The sequence below is a fragment of the Pelophylax lessonae genome (assembly GCF_965119305.1).
Source record: "Pelophylax lessonae genome assembly, chromosome: 5".
NCBI lineage: Eukaryota > Metazoa > Chordata > Amphibia > Anura > Ranidae > Pelophylax > Pelophylax lessonae.
Window position 1 is genome coordinate 195836843 of NC_138772.1, and position 20785 is coordinate 195857627.

The window sequence follows — 20785 nt, forward strand, 5'->3', positions numbered from 1 at the left end:
TCACGTTAGCTGGTGGAAGAAAATTTGGGGGGGGGAGGGGTTCAGTAAAGTTGGCATACTTGTAAACAATTGGCCAATTTTGTTAAAACAGCATGATACTGATTAAAATGGCAAAGTCATTTAATAGCGTACGTACCAAAATTGTTCTGTGTAACAATAATATCTGTCATATTAACTTTTAACAAAATGTGCTTTTCTTTGGTAGCCCCCATGGGTTCTGGTTTGACAAAACTTCATTGTGCATGATAGTGTACTAAACAGTTACAGAGCACAATTTACATAGCTGCATGTTCACTTTACACAAAGATGATAGCAAAAGAGCAAAATCATCTAACTGAAAATATTAAAGTGTAATTAAACCCTCCTACACTTTACAGCCAAGGAAGCTGCCATCTTAACCTCTGGTTGATCTGCAATTGCCATGCTGCTGCAAATGTGATCACCTATGACATCAGCCATTGCATGGCTTGACAGTTCACTTGACAGCAAACATACTGTAAGCACACTAGCAACTGTGACCCTTATTATTCATGGCATGTCTTAAATGTTATTGTTTTTTGAAAACAGTCCCAAATCAGTGGTTTGGGTTCCACATTAGGAATAGGTTTTTACTAAATTGAATTGCCCATTCGCTGTGTTTCAGCCATCGTTTCTTTTTTACGCAATGGGTTTAATTTTTCAAAGGCATGTCATTTTTATTGTGCCAAGCTGTGTGTTTTTCAATTACCCTACCATATACAAAGGCTATTTCCATTTTTTTTAAATTCCATTCATTTTTGATTGGGTGTTCAAAGTGAATATAGGTTCGCTTGACCATGTGAAAAATGCACTAACCAGCCCGAAAGGTTTTACCCCTTAATGACCAGGCCATTTTTTGTGATACAGCACTTCGTTTTTTTAATTGAAAATTACGCAGTTGTGCGATGCTGTATGCAAATAAAATCAATGTCCTTTTTTCCCCCACAAATAGAGCTTTCTTTTGGTGGTATTTTATCATCTCTGTGGTTTTTATTTTTTGCGCTATAAATAAAAAAAGAACAACAATTTTGATTAGAAAAAAAAAAACAATATTTTTTACTTTATACAAATCCAATAAAAAAATTTAAAAAATCTAATTTCTTCATAAATGTAGGCCACTATGTATTAAGCTTATATTGTTTGGTTTGCGCAAATGTTATAGCGTCTACAAATGATGGGATATTGTTATAGAATTTGTATGTATTTATTTTTTTACTAGTATTGGCGGCGATCAGCAATTTTTAGCAGGAATGAAACATTGTGGCGAACAAATTGGACACCTAACTGACACTTTTTGGGGACCAGTGACACTAATACAGTGATCAGTCCTAAAAATGCACTGTTTCTGTACTGATGACACTGACAGAGAAGGGGTTAACATCAGGGGCAATCAAATGGTTAAATGTGCCCCTAGGGGTGCATGGTAACTGTGTGGGGGATGCTCTGACTGGGGGAAGACAGAGATCTGTGTTCCTGCTAAGCAGAATGGCGATCTGCCTTGGTTACAAACGAAGATCGCCATTCTGCCTCTCCCGGGAACAATCACGGGTGGCCAGCAGAATCAGGTCCACCTAGCCCACTGATTTGCATCCCATGTGTCCAATCAGCATGCGATAGCACCTCTGGCAGTGCGTGCGCTCCTCTCAGTAGCTATTGCACAAAATTACGTACAGATACGGGATTTCACACAATAGAGACAACCTGCCACAGTAAATATGCAGTAGGCAGTCAGCAAGTGGTTAAAATATTTTGTACTGTACAAATATGTTTTAGTTTTATTTAGAGAAGGTCAGAGATAATACTTCAGCCAGTATATTTTTTGCTGTTTGTGTCCAGTTGGTGATATTGGCATATACTTTTTGAGCCAGAGATGCAACAGGAAGTGATAAAAATCTAAGTGAGGGAATTTCCACTTTTAAACAATTGTCACTGGAACTATTGTCCATTGGAATATTTTCTCTCAGCTTTGGGGCCACTGGTAAAATGTTGTACTTCACGTTATTTTCTGTCTTAGTAAAAATGGTCAGCAGGACAAATAGAGAGGGTCAAAATATCTGGCGGGGACAACAAATCCCACCTAATTCTGTCCCAATTTATTCTACCTCTGGTGCTTGGTGGAGCTTGGTGGAGCTTGGTGGAGCTTGGTGGAGCTTGGTGCTTGGTGGAGCTGTGTTGCTCCATATTTGTTTATCCTCCCCTCCTCATTGTGTGCCCCCAAATGTAGTTAGTTGCTAGAATGCAGGCAGCTCTTGCCTCCATATTTCTTTGGTTTGCTAGGACACAAAGGCTCCTCCTGCTTAGAATCCTTGGTTGATTGAACATAGGCATCCATTCAATTTAAACATAAATAGTGTGTAATCACTGGTGCAATATTCAATGACCATCAATGGTCATATCAACTCTTTTTCTCTTCATTTTTAAGGTGGAACATTTCAGATAAACGTTAAAAGGGAAAAAAGCTGCACAGTGTGTGTAAGCGTGTTATGTAAACATTTTATGTCATCGTTCTATTAAACCATAGTAAACTTTATAGCACGTTCATGTCAAACATTTCTTTATTTTTTATGGTACAAATTAAAAGTGACATATCTGAAGCTTTTAAGAAATACACAAAGTGCAGCTTTACTGACCATACAGATATTGCTCTAGATTAATTACAGTTTTCGTTTATTCCAGTCTATAAAATGTAAAGCAAACTGTGCAGTTAAATCAGCTTTGGTTTCAGAGTCAGAGCAGTTAGGAGCTTCCAGTATAGTTTTTGCTTTTCCTCTGGTTACAAGTCCACCACATAAAACTCCTCTTCCTGTGGAAACATAATTTGTCTCTCAGTGCTGTCCTTTCATTGCTAAATTCAATGCTGGAAATGAGAAACTAAAGAATTGTAGTCTTCCAACATGTTTGACCATTTTGATAATCTTAAGCACGTAACAAGAGAAGAACCTTTGGTGTCTCACAGTGGCTTTACAAATGAATTGCACATAGAAAGAAAACATATACTGTATAACAAAAGTGAAACATAAAAATGTGCTAGTTCTTACAAGAAGATTTTTCCTCCAGGTTTACACCATTTGTGCTGTATATGCACGACTGTTGGAGCGGTGTTTTTAAACAATGATCATTTTTTTTTTTTTTTTTATGCTCTGCTTTTCTGAGTGATATTTAATACTGCAAGATTGTCAGCAACATTTAGCCATATGTATACAATGTGCATATACCTACATACATTGAACTTTGGTCCAGCATTAAGACAAGCCAAAGGCATTTTTAGTATGTTTATTTTTGGTTACAGCTTGAGTATTTTGATGCGCCTCTACTTTTTTCAATTCATTTTCCTTCTTGTTTCTATAATTGCAGTGTTGAGAAACCAAAACATTTGATACTTAAACTAACTTTGAGAAATAGTTTTCTTTGTTTAACTAAAAACAACTACCTTTATATTGTAAACTAAGAAAAAAAGGAATGTCATCTTAAGAAAAAAAGAACATTATATATATATATATATATATATATATATATATATATATATATAATATTTTAAAGCAGCAGATCCACAATTATGTTAAGAAGAGGATATGTAATTTGCTATGGATGTGCACATATTTTAATCACTCACGTGTAGTGTAAAACAGGTGTGGTGGGTAATTTCCATTATTTAAGAGCCAAGGACCAGTGAAGTGAGAATGGTGGGTGTAAAGTATAGGGTACACAACTGCTTAAAATCACCAGTGTACATCAAATACAATTCATACACATACCCCTAATAAAATGTGTGCCACCAACAATTAGGAGTCTGTAGTGTTGATCACATACATACTGTATTTCTTCATTGTTAAGTATTTACTTTACTTTACTTTTTATTCATATGTGTTAAAATGTGTAATATTTATCATAAGTCTACAAGTAGTCCGTATCCTCTGCAGATCACCTGAAACAAGTGTTTTGCTTTTCCCTTCAAAAAAATTCTGGAACCATTTTTTTTTAGTGAATTACCATGTATTCTCTAAAATTAAACATACGTGTTAATTTAAAAATTATAGGGATGGAAGATTTGACTACCACCTTGTGTCCCTAGCGTGTTTCCCTAAAGCAGTATTAAAAAGCAAACATTTATTACATTTCAGCGTACCAATTCTTAGATGTGATGGCTGCATTCGTTTTTATTTTTAGGTTTTCTTTACTTTATTTTCCCCTGGTGATGTGGCCAGTAACATACACAACCAGGGAGTTTCTGCACTACATGTGTTTGAATGAATAGTGGGATGAATGAAAAATGATGGTATAAATAATCAGCTCACACAGACCAATAGAAAAAGTCCAAAAAATAATGCAAAATAAAAATGTAGCACTAATAATAATATGTGTAAAAAAATTATATTAATAATCAAATACATATGCATATGAATCCAAAATGATAATAATAAAAGTGTGAAGAGTCCATATAGATGTCCATAAATAAAAAAAAGGAATAAATCCAATGGTAAAAAAAAATGGTGTGTGTATATATATATATATATATATATATATATATATATATATATATATATATATATACTGTATATACTGTATATACTGTATATATTGTCTTTGTTTTTTCACGTGCAATTTGGCTACTTAATTTGTTAACATGGCCTACTCCCCTTTTCCACTTCATAGCCCTTTCATCATCTTGGAGTGCCTAATTACTCCCTGTGCTGGCCCAGCATCTCAGCCCATACTCTCATTACATATCCTTTTATGTAGCTACTGGGAAAGGTGGTAGCAAAAATGGGGAGGAACAATATACAGTGTCATTTGAATAACCGCTCTAAGTCCGCTGGGGCTGCTGTCATCAGTCACACCAAGATTGTGGCACCCAGCTGCAGCATCGGGACTTTCAAATGTCTACATAAATAAGGCCAGATTTTAAAAGTACTGTAAATACCATGAAAACAATATAGTAAATACAAATAAAATCTTATAAGAATATTTTTTTTTTTTTTTTTTAAAGGTTGCAGAATTGTTTTGGAAAACCGCAAACATTACAGACCTGCTTTTGCTTTTTAAAGGTCTACTGTAGCATGCATTAACATTTTCGTTTGTAAATATAGTGTTCAATGTATGAAAAAAAGATATTAACTATACATATTTTAAAACAGAGGAAAACAAAACTACAGTCATGGCCAAAAGTTTTGAGAATGACACAAATTTTCACAAAAGTCTGCTGCCTTAGTTTTTATGATGGCATTTTGTATATACTCCAGAATGTTATGAAGAGTGATCAGACAAATTGCAATTAATTGCAAAGTCCCTCTTTGCCATGAAAATTAACTTAATCCCATAAAAACATTTCCAGTGCATTTGTGAAGAATGCCTCAGAGTGCCCAAGAAAGTCCAGCAAGTGCCAGGATCATCTCCTACAGTTGATTCAGCTGCAGGATCAGGGCACCACCAGTGCAGAGCTTGCCAATGGCAGCAGGCAGGTGTGAGTGCATCTACATGCACAGTGTGGTGAAGACTTTTGGAGGTTGGCCTGGTGTCAAGAAGGGAAACAAAGAAGCCACTTCTCTCCAGGAAAACATCAGGGATAGACTGTTATTCTGCAAAGGTTACAGGGATTGGACTGCTGAGGATTAGGGTAAAATCATTTTCTCTGATGAATCCCCTTTCTGATTGTTTGGGGCATCTGGAAAAAACCTTGTCCGGAGAAGAAAAGGTGAGCGCTACCATCAATCCTGTGTCAAACATCGACATTTTGGGTCCATGGCCAGGAATCTCCCCAGACCTTGAAGCTTCAGGCCACGCCCCAATCTCCCCAGACCTTAATCCCATTGAGAACTTGTGGTCAATTCTCAAAAGGCGGGTGAAGAAAACTAGCCCCACAAATTCTGACAAACTCCAAGCATTAATTATGCAAGAATGGACTGCTATCAGTCAGGATGTGGCTCAGAAGTTCATTGACAACATGCAAGGGCGAATTGCAGAGGTCTTTAAAAAGAAGGTCAATACTGCAAATATTGACTCTTTGCATAAACTTAATATAATTGTCAATAAAAGCCTTTGACACTTATGAAATGCTTGTAATTATACTTCAGTATACCATAGTAACCTCTGACAAAAAAAAAAAACTAAAAACACTGAAGCAGCACGCTTTGTGAAAACTAATATTTGTGTCATTCTCAAAATGTTTTGCCATGGCTGAAGGTAACAATCATTGGCCCTTCTATAATAACTAGGTCTTGCCCAGAACATGACTAGGATTTTAATTATATCTTTTGGCAAAGTTAACAACTCAATGACTAGACTGTACCTTGTTCTATTTGTCAGACTGGCACTGCCATGAAACCAATTATGCTAGATGTCAAAGGGTTAATATATCATGAAAAAAATAATTTTTGGTAGGCAAGATGCATAAGCACACTTAGTTTTTTAAAAAAAAAAAATTGTGGATATGCTGCTTTGTTCTCTCCACCGATTATATAGGTATCAACCGATTGATAAATGTATTTCAGGTCATACTGTAAAATGTATGATACATCATTTCAGAGTGAAAAAAATACAGCAACACAATAACAATACTCATTTATCCATTCAGTCTACTTAATCCAACAGCACAGACCACTATGAGCAAATTAAATAAATGTACAAAGGGTTGCTATTTCTTTCTCTTCTTTTTTTTTTTTTATACAAAATTTCTCTTGTCTGCCTTTATGCAATAAGTTAAAAGGGGGCGTATGGCTACAAACAATTATGGTTTACATATATAAATTTGTAAATGACATATTAGTCAGTGCAGGTCTGCAAAATTAGTAAAATCAATTAAGGAAGCATTACATAATATTTTCAAAAAATCTTAAATAAAAAATAGAAAATTATCAAACATTAAAAAAAATTGCTTGTTTGCATGTCAGTGGTTGTAATGAATGATTCCCCCTTTCCATGATTTGCATGTTGAGAAGAAATTAGCTGTCTTTTAAAAGGTATTTTTTTTTTATTTTTTTACGCAAGATTATGAATTTGGCATTTCTGGACTAAAATGATGAAAACCTGTTTTAGTTAAAAATACATTGTTAATTTTGATGTAAGGACTTTAAAACTGTGTCACCTTTGAAATTAAATTTAGCTGACTAAGTGCCAACATTTAGTTTATGGTTAATCTATGTGAAGTGCTAATTTAGGGCATGCCTGTGATGTCAATGGGGCATTAGTTTTTAACAAATACAGATCATATCAACAACATTTTTATTACACAGTGCACAGAATATTATTTTTTTGGCATCCTGCTAACAATAACAGTCTTACTTTGCACTGTCTGTGTAGGTGTTTGAAAGAATAGCATAAAATAAGCATTTTTTTTTTCATTAGTATGTGTAAATACAAAAATAAAAAGAAAAGCTATAAATAAATAGGTGGACCCTTTGGTGTATTCATTTGTGAGGTAAACATACTGTAAATTTGCATTGTTACTTGTTTTATTTGTTTTGGCCAAGAAAATAAATTGAAATGCATTACATTAGCATAATAGTTTTACAAGAAGGCATGAAAATGCAATTACTGTTTTTTAAGGGACTGTTATAAAAACATTATTAGAGTGTTTCAATAAATATAAATTATGTTTGCTAAACTGTTAAACTCAAATGAAAGATGTATAGTGTATATATTGCCAAAATGTTTTCCTTTTCTTTTTTTCGGGTTTCGATACAGTAGGGAAAAGTTAAACCCTTATCCACATCAACAAAAATTAGGGGAAATCCCACCAAATGTTTGCTGCCTATATAACTGTTCAGATTTACCTTTATTTCCTGCCTTAGGGGTGTAACAGAAAATGAGAGAACAAAATCTCCCAAATGACCAAATGAGAGAACCACCCATTTTAGACACCACAAAATTTGCACCTATTGAATAATTAACTTTAACTCATGTTCTGTTAAAGACTTGAAATTTGGGATTTTCATCACGTTTTGTCTTTGTTTTGGTTTTGATGACAATAATCACCAGGAAAAATGCAGTGGGTGACACAAACAATAAAAACTTGACAGAAGGTCTAATCCTTCTATATATATATTTTTTTTTCCAAATCCTTCTATATTTTAGTCAAAATGAAAAAATCAATAAAGTTTTGCCTTTACATAGGATTCAACTTGAATAAACTGGGAGGAGTATGAGGGTTATGCACAGTCAGAACTATGTGATGTTTACCTTTTGTTAAGAAAAACTGATGTTAAACCCAAAACCAAAAGGTCATATATTGAAGGCTAACAATCCTTAAAATGTGGTGGCTGCATTATTTTTCTATTTTTAAGCTTTTTTCCTTTATTCCTACTTTGTTATCCAGCCAGTAAGACATTTTCTGTGAACAGAACAATTGAGACACCCTTGGGCAGTATGGCCTTGAATAAACCATTAAAACTGAATTCTGTCTAACCCTTTTATGCAGTTACAGCAACTCTTTTTTTTTTTTTTTTTTTTAAAGGGTAATATCATAGGCTTTATATGAATGAATATTAGCTGCCCAATGTAAGCACCCTGATCAGTATTAAATTGTTTACCTCAACTGTCTATCTGCCACTTTTTCTGGACAGCTTGGTCAGTTAAAGGAAGTTGAAAAAATAACAGATTAACTGGCCAGATCACAGGGTAAAAATAAAGAAAAATCATCAAAAAAAGAAAACTAGCCACCACATCTAATAATTGATAAGCAGCAATATATTACATTTTTTTTGCGTTTAATACCATTTTAATAAGGAATATATACAATGACAGCAAGCCAAGCTAGCCTGCTTACAAATGCAGATGATGAACCTAATGCTACTGATTGTTGGCTAAATATAAGTAATCAGAAAGCTGCTAGTCCTGAATTGGGAGATACAGTGTGGTTGGTTTACTAAAACTGGAGAGTGCAAAAGTTGGTGTAGCTGTTTATGTTAACTAATCAGCTTCTAACTTCAGCTTGTTCAATTAACCACTTCTGGACCGGAAGATTTTCCCCCTTAATGACCAGGCCATATTTCGTGATTTGGCACTGCGTTACTTTAACGGACAATTGCGCGGTCGTGCAATGCTGTACTTAAAAAAATTGATGTCCATTTTTTTCCCACAAATAGAGCTTTCTTTTGAAGGTATTTGATCACCTGTGAAATTTTAATTTTTTGCGCTATAAAAAAAAAAATAGCGACAATTTTGAAAAAAAAAAAAAATTTCACATTCTGCTATATAACATTCCCCCCCAAAAAAAAAAATTAAAATCTAAATTTTTTAATATTTTAGGCCAATTTGTTTTCTGCTACATATTTTTGGTAAAAAAAAATTGCAATAAGCGTATTTTGCTTGGTTTGCGCAAAAGTTATTGCGTCTACTAACTACGAGAAAGATTTATGTAATTTTTATTGTTTTTTTTTACTAGAAATGGCAACGATCTGCGATTTTTTTGCGGGACTGCAACATTGCGATGGACAGATCGGACCCCTAACTGACATATTTGACACTTTTGGGGGACCAGTGACATTACTATAGTAATCAGTGCTAAAAATATGAACTGTTACTGTAATAATTACACTGGCAGGGAAGGGGGTTAACATTGTGGGTGATCAAGGGGTTAAATGTGAGCCTAGGGGAGTGATTCTAACTGTGGGGGGGGGGCGAGGCATCTGAAATTATCATAGAGACCTGTGATATATTGAAGGATCACAAGGGCTCTGTTATCATTCCAGGGAGAAGAACCATCAGCTGTGTTTACAACAGCTGACAATTCTCAGCGGGGAATGATTGCCGGTGTCAGGTGGCAATCTGAGCCGCCTGACCCGTGCATTGGCTTCCCCGCTGCCAAGTTGGGGCGGAAGTGCGGCTCATGCTCGCCCCCTAGCTGCCTGCTCGCGACCGATGTAGACCTACGTTGATTTGCGCAGCAGAGCCCCATTGCCACAGTAAATAGGTGGCGACCGGTCGGGAACTGATTAAGCTTAGAAAAAAGAAAAACTGGAAGCTGATTAGTTTCCATGCAGAGCTGCACCAGATCTTGCACTTTCCAGTTCTAGTAAATGTCCCCCAGTATGACAAACATGCCTCATGTGCTAAGTGTGTCTTTTTACTGCTAAATACCATAAGCAACCTAAGAAACCCCAGAGGTTGGAACACTGAACATGATTTGTCGAAGTGTAAAGTGCAGTGAATTGAGGTGATGTCAGGGGAAGTGAAGGGATCGTAGGCACAATTTACTATGAAGTAAAGTTTTGGACACTTTAAAAATGTAACTATGCAGGGTAATTGCAAAAATAGAGCTTCTTTTTCACATTTGGATGTTCATTATACAATGTAAACACTAGCTCCCTTTATAGTAATCTGGACAAATGTCACTTCACTTTATTTCACTGCACTTCACACTTGGGTGAGGGCTTCTTAAACACGGGATGCAGCATGTTTTTAGGTGAATTCAGATTATATTTGAGATTATCTTGAGATACTTTTACAGGTTCTTCAGGCTTCCTTCTGACCAACAATTGAACTTCTTCTAAGTTGCATCAAGCTAGGCCATGCTACTTATTCATTCCCTTTGACTTGTATGGAAAGACAAGAAGTTTGACATAAACAAAAGCCCAAGTACACATGCCCTAAATCAAGCATCTGGTGGTATATTGTATTTCTCCCATATTTAATAAACTTTGTAAAAGAGTGATTCTCCTTATTACATCTCAGGCAAAGTTTAAATGTAGGGCTGTATCCTCTATAGGTGTGTCAATAGTCAATATACTTACAAAATGTAAGTATAAGTACAAATGTAACGTTTTTTTGAGTTAAAGTTTTGTATTTCTGTGCATCCATGCAATTAAATTGTTTAATGACAAAAAAAATAAAAATATATAGTTGGTTGGTAAATGTTTTTGTTAAAAATTGGCACATGAGAAAATCAAAATTTTGGTTACATTAATTAAGCAATGTACATGATTTTAAGAAGCTGTAATTAACATGGTAATATTCCTTCAGCCCTCCATTTGGTATAATCCAGGAACTGCCTCATACTTCACCAGATTCTCAAAAATTTCTTTGGCTAAGAGACTTTGGAAAAAAAAAAATACAGAAAATGGTTGCAGAACACAGTTGTGGAAACCTTATTTCTTCTCTAAGGTTTTCATCCATACAACATACACCAACAAGGTGAACCTTATTTGGCACTGTATGACATGAATCAAGTATAACTCAATCTTTACATGGGTCAGGATGGAACCCACATATCGTAGTCGCCATGTGAATAAACTGTTTGCCCCTTATATAGTCAACAAATGTAATTTTACAGTTTCCACAAACAATATGTGAGTTAGTGTGAAAAAATGTTGTATGTGCTGCAGTAAAACGTAACTGAAAAAATACAAATTTTACTTTTTCTTACAGCAGACAGTGAACATGTGAAACACATCATGATGCTTATTTTAGAGAAGTCCAACAATCTAGTTTTGCAACACCATTTTTCTGGCTTTGGTTCATAGTGAAGATTTTCTAGTGAATGAGCACTTAAACCCTGAAAGTCTACAAATAATCCTCCAGGTGGCAGGCTTGTTTTTCTTTTTAGATAGATAAAAGATTCTCTTGGTTTTCAAACACTGTTCACATTGTCTTAATGTACAGAAAAATGAACACAGTTATTTGGTTTTTGTGAAGTCCATAGAAAAAATGTTTTTTGTCTTTTTTTCTGTTTAGGGCTACTAGCACATACACATACACACTTAGGTGCTGTGCATTGTATTTGGAAAACTCTTGAACACATGAATAAATTGTTCTGTCCACCTTTCTTTTTTTTTAGTTTTTTTTTTTTTTTTGTTTACTTACAAGGCTGATGAACAGACATTTCAAAGAGTTCATTCTCAATGTTTTAGGAATTCTCTTCCATTGAATCTGTTAAGGAATCTATTGGAACTCCTGTGCCTGGTTCGTGTTGTTTTAATCGTTTTATTGTGTTCTTGAGGGCTTGCCGTTTGTTGCAGAACCACACTCGGACAACTTCCCGGTCATAGTTCAGTTTCTCAGCAATTTCTGTCATTTCCTGTCCTGAAGGGTGTGTGTTCTTCTCAAAATGGGCATTCAAGATCTCCAGGGCCTGCGGAGTGAATGAAGTGCGCCTCTTGCGTTTTTTTGAAGGCTCGCTGCCGATAAATTCTGTAAGGTTCTGCATACCTGCTCGATGGCGGGCCTCAGCCTCGGCCATCCACCTCTCAAGGACAGGCTTTATCTTCTGGGCACTTTTAGGGGTGATGTCCAGCTTTTCAAACCTGGCAGGATACAAAAGGCCAGGGTTCAGTTTGGCTGTCAGACTGCTAGCTATAGTGTTCTCTTGGGCTTCCTGTGGTAGGAAAAAGTGGCTTCTCAGGATGGTGTGTCTGAGGGGAAAATTGAAAAAGAAGAGTCTTACACTGTTGCTCTGCCAGGGTGGGACTTCCTGCCTGCCTAACTACCGGACTGGCAGAGGTAGTTAACAAGGACAATATGCTTCATTGTAACACATTAGCAGACATGCATGCATGATTTCAATTTTTCAAGCACATAAAGCTATAAACTGAACATTTACAGCTTGAACAAAAGAAAAAGAATGGGAGTAGTAGCACATTCATACAATGCACACAACTATGCAGAAAATGTGTTTCCCTAATTGTGTAATTTTTTGTAGGAAAAATATTCATAAAAATGAATGGGGCTAGTAAAAAAAAACATGCACTTATTCTTTTCAAAGGTTTCAAGGATATTACATTTCTATAGAAAATCATGATTATGTGCCTTTGTGTGTCGAAAAATTCATATGCAGACTGGAAATTAGAAATGCACTTTATTTTATGAAAAATTAGTTTGTTGAGTAAGGGTTCTCTTTTCTTGAGGGAGAAGTAAGGTCCAAACTCTTTTGGCACCACTTCTCCTGTAGAACACAGGAGTGCAATTCATTCTGTGATGTCACTCAGCTGGTCCAAATTCTGGAGGGACTTTATGTCAGGACCCACCCAGATTCCTGATCAACACCTGGCTCAGCCTCTCAGCATGCCACTGAGAGCCTGAGCCAGCTGTCCCTGCCCCCTCCACAGCCCAGTGCTCCAGTGAGTGCTGGTGGGGCAGAGCACAGAGATAGTTACTGACAGTCACCAGCTCTCTGCTCACTGAAGACCCCAAGAACTAGTCAATCAGTGGTCTTTGACCACTCAGTTCTTAGTGTACAGGAGGCAGAGGACAGATGCAGCATCAGATCAATGCTGCATCCACCTAGGTGAGTATGGATGTTTTTTTGTTTTTTTTAAAACCCACATTTCTCTTTTAGGGCAAGGAATCCCAATGCTATCACTGGCATAGACAGCCTTCTCATCTTGCCTGCCTGCTGGCTCAAAGCCACTACCCTGTCTATTCACTGTCCCCCTATCAGGTTTCACTACAAAATAAAGACCATGGCAGGATGATGTGAGAGAGCAATGGGACCTCCTGCCGGAGGTTGATCTTTGAGTTTCTCGAAGGAGCAACTATAGTGTTGTGCTGGGATTAAAAAATAATGTTTTTCTAGAAGCGACCTTCATGCTTATGACAATGATTTATCTATTTTGCCTAATGTCTGACTATTACAGAACTAGGCTATGGCAGGTTTTACTGCAGGCAATATAAAATTCCATTGCGTGTTAAGGGTTCATTGGGTGCAAGTTTTTAAATTAGTTTTTCCTCTTTTACAGTGAACTCAGTGAAAATGTTTATTTTCTTAACCTAGCTAAATACAGTATGTACCAATCAATCCAGAATTGCTAAGCCCTAAAATATAACCACATGCCAATTTTGCAAAAGGGCTAAGGGCTCTTTCACAGGGCCGCTCCGATTTCTTCTTCCGCTGCGGCACTTTTTTTTTTTCACGGACATGGATGACACTTTTGTCATCCGCTCCGTATGTCCACATATCATCCCATCTGTTTGCGGATGATATACGGACATATGGGGATTGCGGATGTCAGCGGATGACACCGCTGACATCTGATTTTGCATCCGTTCCGTTTTTTTTCCGGAAGAAACATAGGGTTCTGTTCCATTCCAAAAAACAGAAAAGAACTGAAAGGACACAAGTCGGATGTCAGCGGATGGTCATCCGCTGACATCCGCAATCCCATTGACATGCATTATGTCCGTATATCACCCGCAAACGGATGGGGTGATATACGGACATACGGAACGCCCGTGTGAAATAGCCCTAAGTGGAAAAAATGTTTGTATCTCTCTGAGATTTTAGTAATTATATTTCTTTGCAGTATGAGGCATTCTCTTACAGCTCTCTTTAAATTATTATTTTATATCAGAATCCATCATGGAATGTGAAATCATCAATTTACTTTTGCATGCCTGTAGTTGTTGGTCAGAACTAATCATTTTGGTAATGATATCTCCTGTCTGGAGTTCGTGAGGAATCTAAGAAGTTGACACCCATCTAAAAGTGTTGACAACACTACATAAATCAAGTAAAATTTTTTAGTCAATCTAGATTTTAATTGTCAGACAAATAAAAGGAAAATCATTTGAAAACCTCCCTAAAGTGTAAGCCTCTAAAAGAGACACATAGGTGTGTAATAAATGCTTACAATAGCTTTGCAGTTGTTTGCAAGTCTGTTTACAGTTCACTTCAGCTGTATCCGTAAATTTCTCTGCTGACTTAAAGGGTCAGTTTGATTTCATTTATGTGTGAATGAAGGACTCGCCAGTGCAGTTGTTCTGTAGACCATCTATGAATGGGAGCTACTCGTTTCTGTAAATGTTGTTTTTTTACTTGTTGTGTGTTTTTTTTATATAAAATCCAACATAACTTTTGATTTTAGTATTATGGTATGACGCATGCAAGGGTACACAGCTGATATGATTTGTCATCAAATGTTTTGCTTATTTAAAAATGTTATCTGTGCTCTTTTTTAATAAATATCAAATAAAAATACAGCTGCTATTTTTCACCTGAGTTGCTTTTTTGCCTTATCTAAGGCTGACTCTTGATCTAAGAGCCCCCAAATGTAGTTTAGACACATCAATAACCTGACCTCATGCTAATAACAAATGCTTTCTCCCAGCTCTGAAATATGTTATTAACCATATAATGTTAACTCTCCCCTATGAAGTTCTGTTGTTTAATACTGTTATACATACTCTGTGATCTGCCTAAAACCATGTGTTATCAGTCCGAAGCTAGCATTTGATGTTCTCAAAGGGGTTGATTTACTAAAGGCAAATAGACTTTTAATGGAAATTTTTCAAAGAGCTTAGTAAATAAGGTGAAGCTCTGCTGACTCCCAGCTTACACACACATGCATTCAAAAAAAGTTTTTTTTTTTTTACACTTTTCTTACATGTGATTTGATATTCACCATATTCACTAAGCTCTGGGGGAAGTGATACTTTCCTTTCAAATTGAAAAGCCTATTTGCCTTTAATAAATTAACCCCATATTTGCACTACAAGTTAAGACCTTTCTTATGTAAATTTGCTCAAGTATAATGATTTAGAACTAACAATTCACATTCTTGTATAAGCCAAACTATTTCTCTATATAGAGAAACAGTTTCCATCATCTTTCTTAAAATGCTGGCTGTTTGGTTGTCATATTGGCCTTACTTAGCCAGTCCCTGATCTGTAATAATGGTGTGTTGTATGATGTATGGAGACACAGTTATTTATTCTTGACAGAGTCCCTTTGAAAAGAAATGTACAGTATATGTTTAGTTAGAACCGGCAATGCTAATGTTTTCTTCTCGTTTCAAAGTACATTAGCTTCTTCAGTGACAAATTCTAATTAAAAATGGAGTAACCCAGAGTAACACGTTTTAACCACTTCAGCTCCGGAAATTTGCCCCCTTAATGACCAGGCCATTTTTTGCAATACGGCATTGTGTTACTTTAACTAACAATTGCGCAGTCGTGCGATGCTGTACCCAAATACAATTGATGTCCTTTTTTTCCCACAAATAGCGTTTTCTTTTGGTGGTATTTGATCACCTCTGCGGCTTTCAGTGCTAAATAATATGCACTGTTATTGTATAAATGACACTGGCAGAGAAGGGGTTAATTACGGGGGGTGATTAAGGGGTTAAATTTAACCCTAAATGTGCTTGCTAACTGTGGGGGGGAGGGCTCTGTGAAAGGCATGCAGAGATCTGTGTTTCAGATTAGCTGAAACACATGATCTTTCTGTGTGACAGAAGAGCCACCTGCTTTGTTTACATAGGCAGGCGGCTCTCCTGTCAGGTTCCCTGAAGATTGCGGGAGGCTGGCGGCGATCGAGCCCGCTCCTCCAGCGGTGTCTAATCTGAGACTGCGTGCATATAATCAAGTAGATCTACGTGATTATGTGCAGCCGAGCCAAACTGCCGCAGTAAATCTGCGTGGGGCAGTCGGCAAGTGGTTAAAGTACATTACTACAGTAGCTTCTTCAACGAGTGAATTCTTTTAAAAAAATGGAGTAACCCAGTGTAAACAATCAGATTTCTTTTTTTTTCAGTTATTATGATTTTCAGTTACAATTTGTTATTTCAAGTTATTGTCCCCATTCCTCTTGGCATACTATGCTAAATTAATAGATACTCTGTATATTAAATTGATTGTAATTTTCGTTTTAAAATAACAAGCATGTCATACTTACCCACTCTGCACAAATATCTTGGACAGAGCGGCCCCGAAATTCCTTTTCTAGGGTCTCCCGCACCCAGAGCTTTGGGATCCTCCTCTTATTTATCCCCCCCCCCCCATAGCAAACTGCTTGCTATGGGAGCAGACGTGCAGGCACGATTCCAAGCTGGGCTATGTGTGTGCAAAGACACACATAACCCAGCTCAGTCCCACCCCCTGCTCCCTCATTACATGCTTTAAATGACAGCAGAAGGAGCCAATGGCTCCTACTGCTGCCGAGTCACCTGTGAAAAGAGATAGGGGGAACAGCTGCTGCACAATTGCGCAGTGTTTGATTGAGATTGGGCTCAGGTAAATGTTTAAGGGGGTTGGGGGGGAGCAACACTTGAAAGGGTTTTTACCTCCAATGCAGAGAATGCATTAAGGCAAAAAACCTTTTTTACCTTTATAACCACTTTAAATAATTATTTTATAGCACCAAAGCTGGCCATAGATGGATTAAAATTCTATCCGACTATGGTCATTCCTACTTAACAGAAGTTGATCTAACAATCAACTTCTGTGAAACGGGAGTATTGGGAAATTTTCATTTGATCAATAGGTGTAGCCACGTGTATTCTGACAGCAGAGGAATCCCCGCTGTCAGAATACAAAAGCACAGCAGGGATGATTCCTCCATCCATTTCACCTGTGTGGATGGTGGAACCCGTTCATTATTTTTTCAATCAGTCCCCTCACCAAAAAAAAAAAAAAAGTACTCATCTTATGCCCAGCCTAAATCCAGGAATAGAGTTCATAGAGAAATGATCTTGCCTACTACAGATCAATGAAATGAATAGTTAGCTCAGTAGAGCAGCTAAAGTCCAAATTTGGATATTACAACACATTGAGTGCAGTGCTGGGGCAAGGTCTTTTAGAACCCCATCCAAAAAGGCCAAAGAACCTCTCCTTATGAACTACTTTAGCAGCATAAATTGCTGGTCCTGCTCTTTTTGCACACTTCTGATGAAGTGCCCAAGGCGAACCCCCTTTTCTGCTTACCCCTGGGCCCAGCCCTGACTGAGTGTCTGTTTGGGCATCTGTAATTGCAGCATTTAAGAAGTTCATACCTTGTCTGGTCAGAAGACTGGAAAACCATCAAAACTCAGCAGCCTGCAGTCATTTCTGCAGGTTATACCCTCTTACTGAGATTGACAGAACCTGAGAGTAAGACCAGAGACTGATATTTTGTAATCTGTCATCAATAAATGTTATTGTTCATTCTTTTTAATTTTTAGTGTGTGTTATATCACTGGGGGTAAAATTTCCCTTGGGGTCATTCAAAATGAACTTAAGATGAACAGTGGCAGGCAATTAAAGAACTAATTACTACATTATGAGATCAAGTGTCATAGCGCTACATAAAAATATGTCTTTAAAAATTTTTAATAGACCTTTTTTCAAAAACAGTTTTTGGCTGCCAATGTTGAAAACATTTTCAACATTTTCTCATCCCTGAGAATTTTCAATTAGAAAGGGACCAAGACTCATGCACCCTGCAGGTTAAAGATAATGTGTTTATATGTAAATTCTATGTGTATTAATGAGAAACACTTACACTGTTTTGGAAGTAAAAATTTAACATAATAAAGCGTGTTCTAGAAAAGGAACATAATAGCAATCACATTCTAATATTAAGTCATTGTGCTTAGGTTTTAATATTAGAGCCTAATCTATGTAAGATTAAATCTGCTAAATCATTACTAGACATAAAGGGAGGTAGTATTTAGATCATTGGTGTTCCCTATCTATGTTGATTCTTCACTACGTGATATTTGCTATAACAATATACAAGTCATGAAACAAATTTCCCAGCAGTGGTATCCTTGTATAGACTGAATAAAGGTTATTTTCTACAGGGAGGTATCTTATAAGAAAAAACAGTAGGGGATGCCATAGAAGTGAGAGGATCCTATGGAGCTTTTTGTATTTAACAACAATCAATGGGTTTTATGGAAAATCATTGAGAAAAATGTGAGCTGCAAGCTCACTACCCCATACTGATGTTACTTATAACCTTATTCTTAAACTGCGGGAAAAGTACACTTCTGTTCTACAGGGAATACATTAAAAATCTAAAGAGCGGATAAAGAGATGGAGCATTTCACGGATCACCAAGAACAAAATCCACTTAAATGAGCTGAGATTTGGTTGGCTTTTTTGTGGAAGACTCCAAGGTCTTTAGAAACAATGAAAATCTCTTGGAAGTATCTATTCCTTTACTCATAAAGTTTATTTCAACGATGTATAGTAGGATATACTGTATATGTATATACAGAATATGATCAATACACATGTTAAAATTAGGGATATCCATAGTCTTATTAAATCAGACCTGCTATGGGGTTCAATAATACATGTATGTGTCTCAAAGAGGAATGCTGATACTATTCACTAAAGGATTAATTTTTATACCAGAAAATGTATCCTTTGCTTTTAAAATAGAAATGCTTCAATATTTGGTTATTTAGATATTGCGTTTAGTTCACCAGGATCTTTATTACAACTTTTCTGTAGCCCTCAAAGAAAGGGTTAATTACCAGCACATTGGGTTTGTTTTACTAAAGGCAAATAGGCTGTTTACCTTGCAAAGTAAGTCAAATTTTGCAAGGGAATTTCTCCCAGAGCTTAACGAATGCATTGAAATGTTATTTTACAAAGAATATCCAATTGGAAAATATAAAAACAAACACCATTTTGCTTGCACATAAATTAGATACAAGAAGTCAGCAGGGATCCACATCATTCACTAAGCCTCTGGGGAAAATTCCCTTACAAAGTGCAACCTCCCAAGGAAAATTAACAGTGTATTTGCCCTGTGCATACTTACATAAGAAAGGTCTTTCTTTTTCATAAATACTATGTTTATTTACAAAAGGCAAATAGGCAGTTCACTTTGCAAGGAAAGTATCACTTTTCCCGAAGCTTAGTGAATTTGGTGAATCCCCAATCACATGCAAGGAAAGTTTAAAGAAAACTGCTTTATTGATTGCATATAATTGTGCAACTTCTCTAGGAAAATGAACAGTGAACAATCTATTTGCATTTGGTATATCAATTCCAAAATACATGAACTGAATAGGAAAATACCGCTTAGTGCAAATTGTTCAGTTTGCATTCTTAGTGTGAAATAAATCATTTCTAATAAAAGTACTTCAAGTTGCCAAACTATAAATAATTTAGGTTAAACTGGTTTTGGATGAAGGTTTGTGTAATTTTGATGGGATTGATCAGATCCGATATTTTAATATATTTAATAGAGTAAAATGGTTAATATAGATTTTTTGACTTTAGGAAACAACTATAGGTAATGAGAACTGTTATACATAGACTTCAACTATTTCTATTCCCTCTTCCTCTATAATTAAGCCCCCATACTAGCACATAATTAAATACTTACCTTAGAACGAAGCCCTCCAGCAGTGCTCTGTGACCGCAGAAAGGGCTTTAATCCTCACCCGGTCTTTCTTCCAGGTTTGCAGGCTCCAGCAGCCTGAATGGCCGAGCTGTTATGACGTCACTCCCACACATTTGCACGGGAGTCATGGCCATGGCACAGAGCTCTGAAGGAATGACACGGGTTTGCCGTTTCTTCAGAGCACATGTACGTTACCAGCTGGCAAAAGAGCAAATATCTCCTAAATGGTGCACACTTAGGAAATATTCATTTTACCTACAGGTAAACTTTATTAAAAGCTTACCTGTAGGTAAAAATCACAAAGCAGACTTAACTACTGCTTTAAAGTGATTGTAAAGTCTCATTTTTTTTAAATAACAAACACATTATTCTTACCTGCCCTGTGCAGTTGGTTTTGCACAATGCAGTCTAGATCCTACTCGTCTCGGGTACCTTGTTCCTGCTCCTGGCCCCTCCCTCCTATCCAGTGCCCACACAGCAAGCAGCTTGCTATGGAGGCATCCAAGCTGAGCTGCAGCTCTGTGTGTCCATTTAGACACAGAGCTGCCATTAGGCCACACACCCCCTCTCTCCTGATTGGCTCACTGACTTTGATTGACAATCGTGGGAACCAATGGTGCCATGGCTGTATCTCAGCCAATCAGGAGGGAGAGTCTCAGGACGGCTAAGGGACTCATGGACATTGCTGGACAGAGAGGGGGCACAGGTAAGTATTAAGGAGTG

The 20785-nt window shown here is 36.8% G+C and overlaps 1 protein-coding gene across 4 annotated transcripts in view; it reads right to left on the reverse strand.

Moving 5' to 3' along the window:
- Positions 1 to 10900: 10900 nt before the first annotated feature.
- The window catches only part of POU6F2 (POU class 6 homeobox 2), an 870107-nt gene continuing 860222 nt past the window's right edge, over positions 10901 to 20785 (reverse strand). For 3 of the 4 annotated variants that reach the window (XM_082258642.1, XM_082258640.1, XM_082258641.1), the window contains one exon: positions 10901 to 12362. In XM_082258642.1, coding sequence (XP_082114768.1) covers positions 11858 to 12362 — 505 coding nt within the window. In that variant the 3' untranslated portion in view covers positions 10901 to 11857. The remainder of the gene's footprint in view (positions 12363 to 20785) is intronic. The other variant, XM_082258643.1, reaches the window with a different exon arrangement.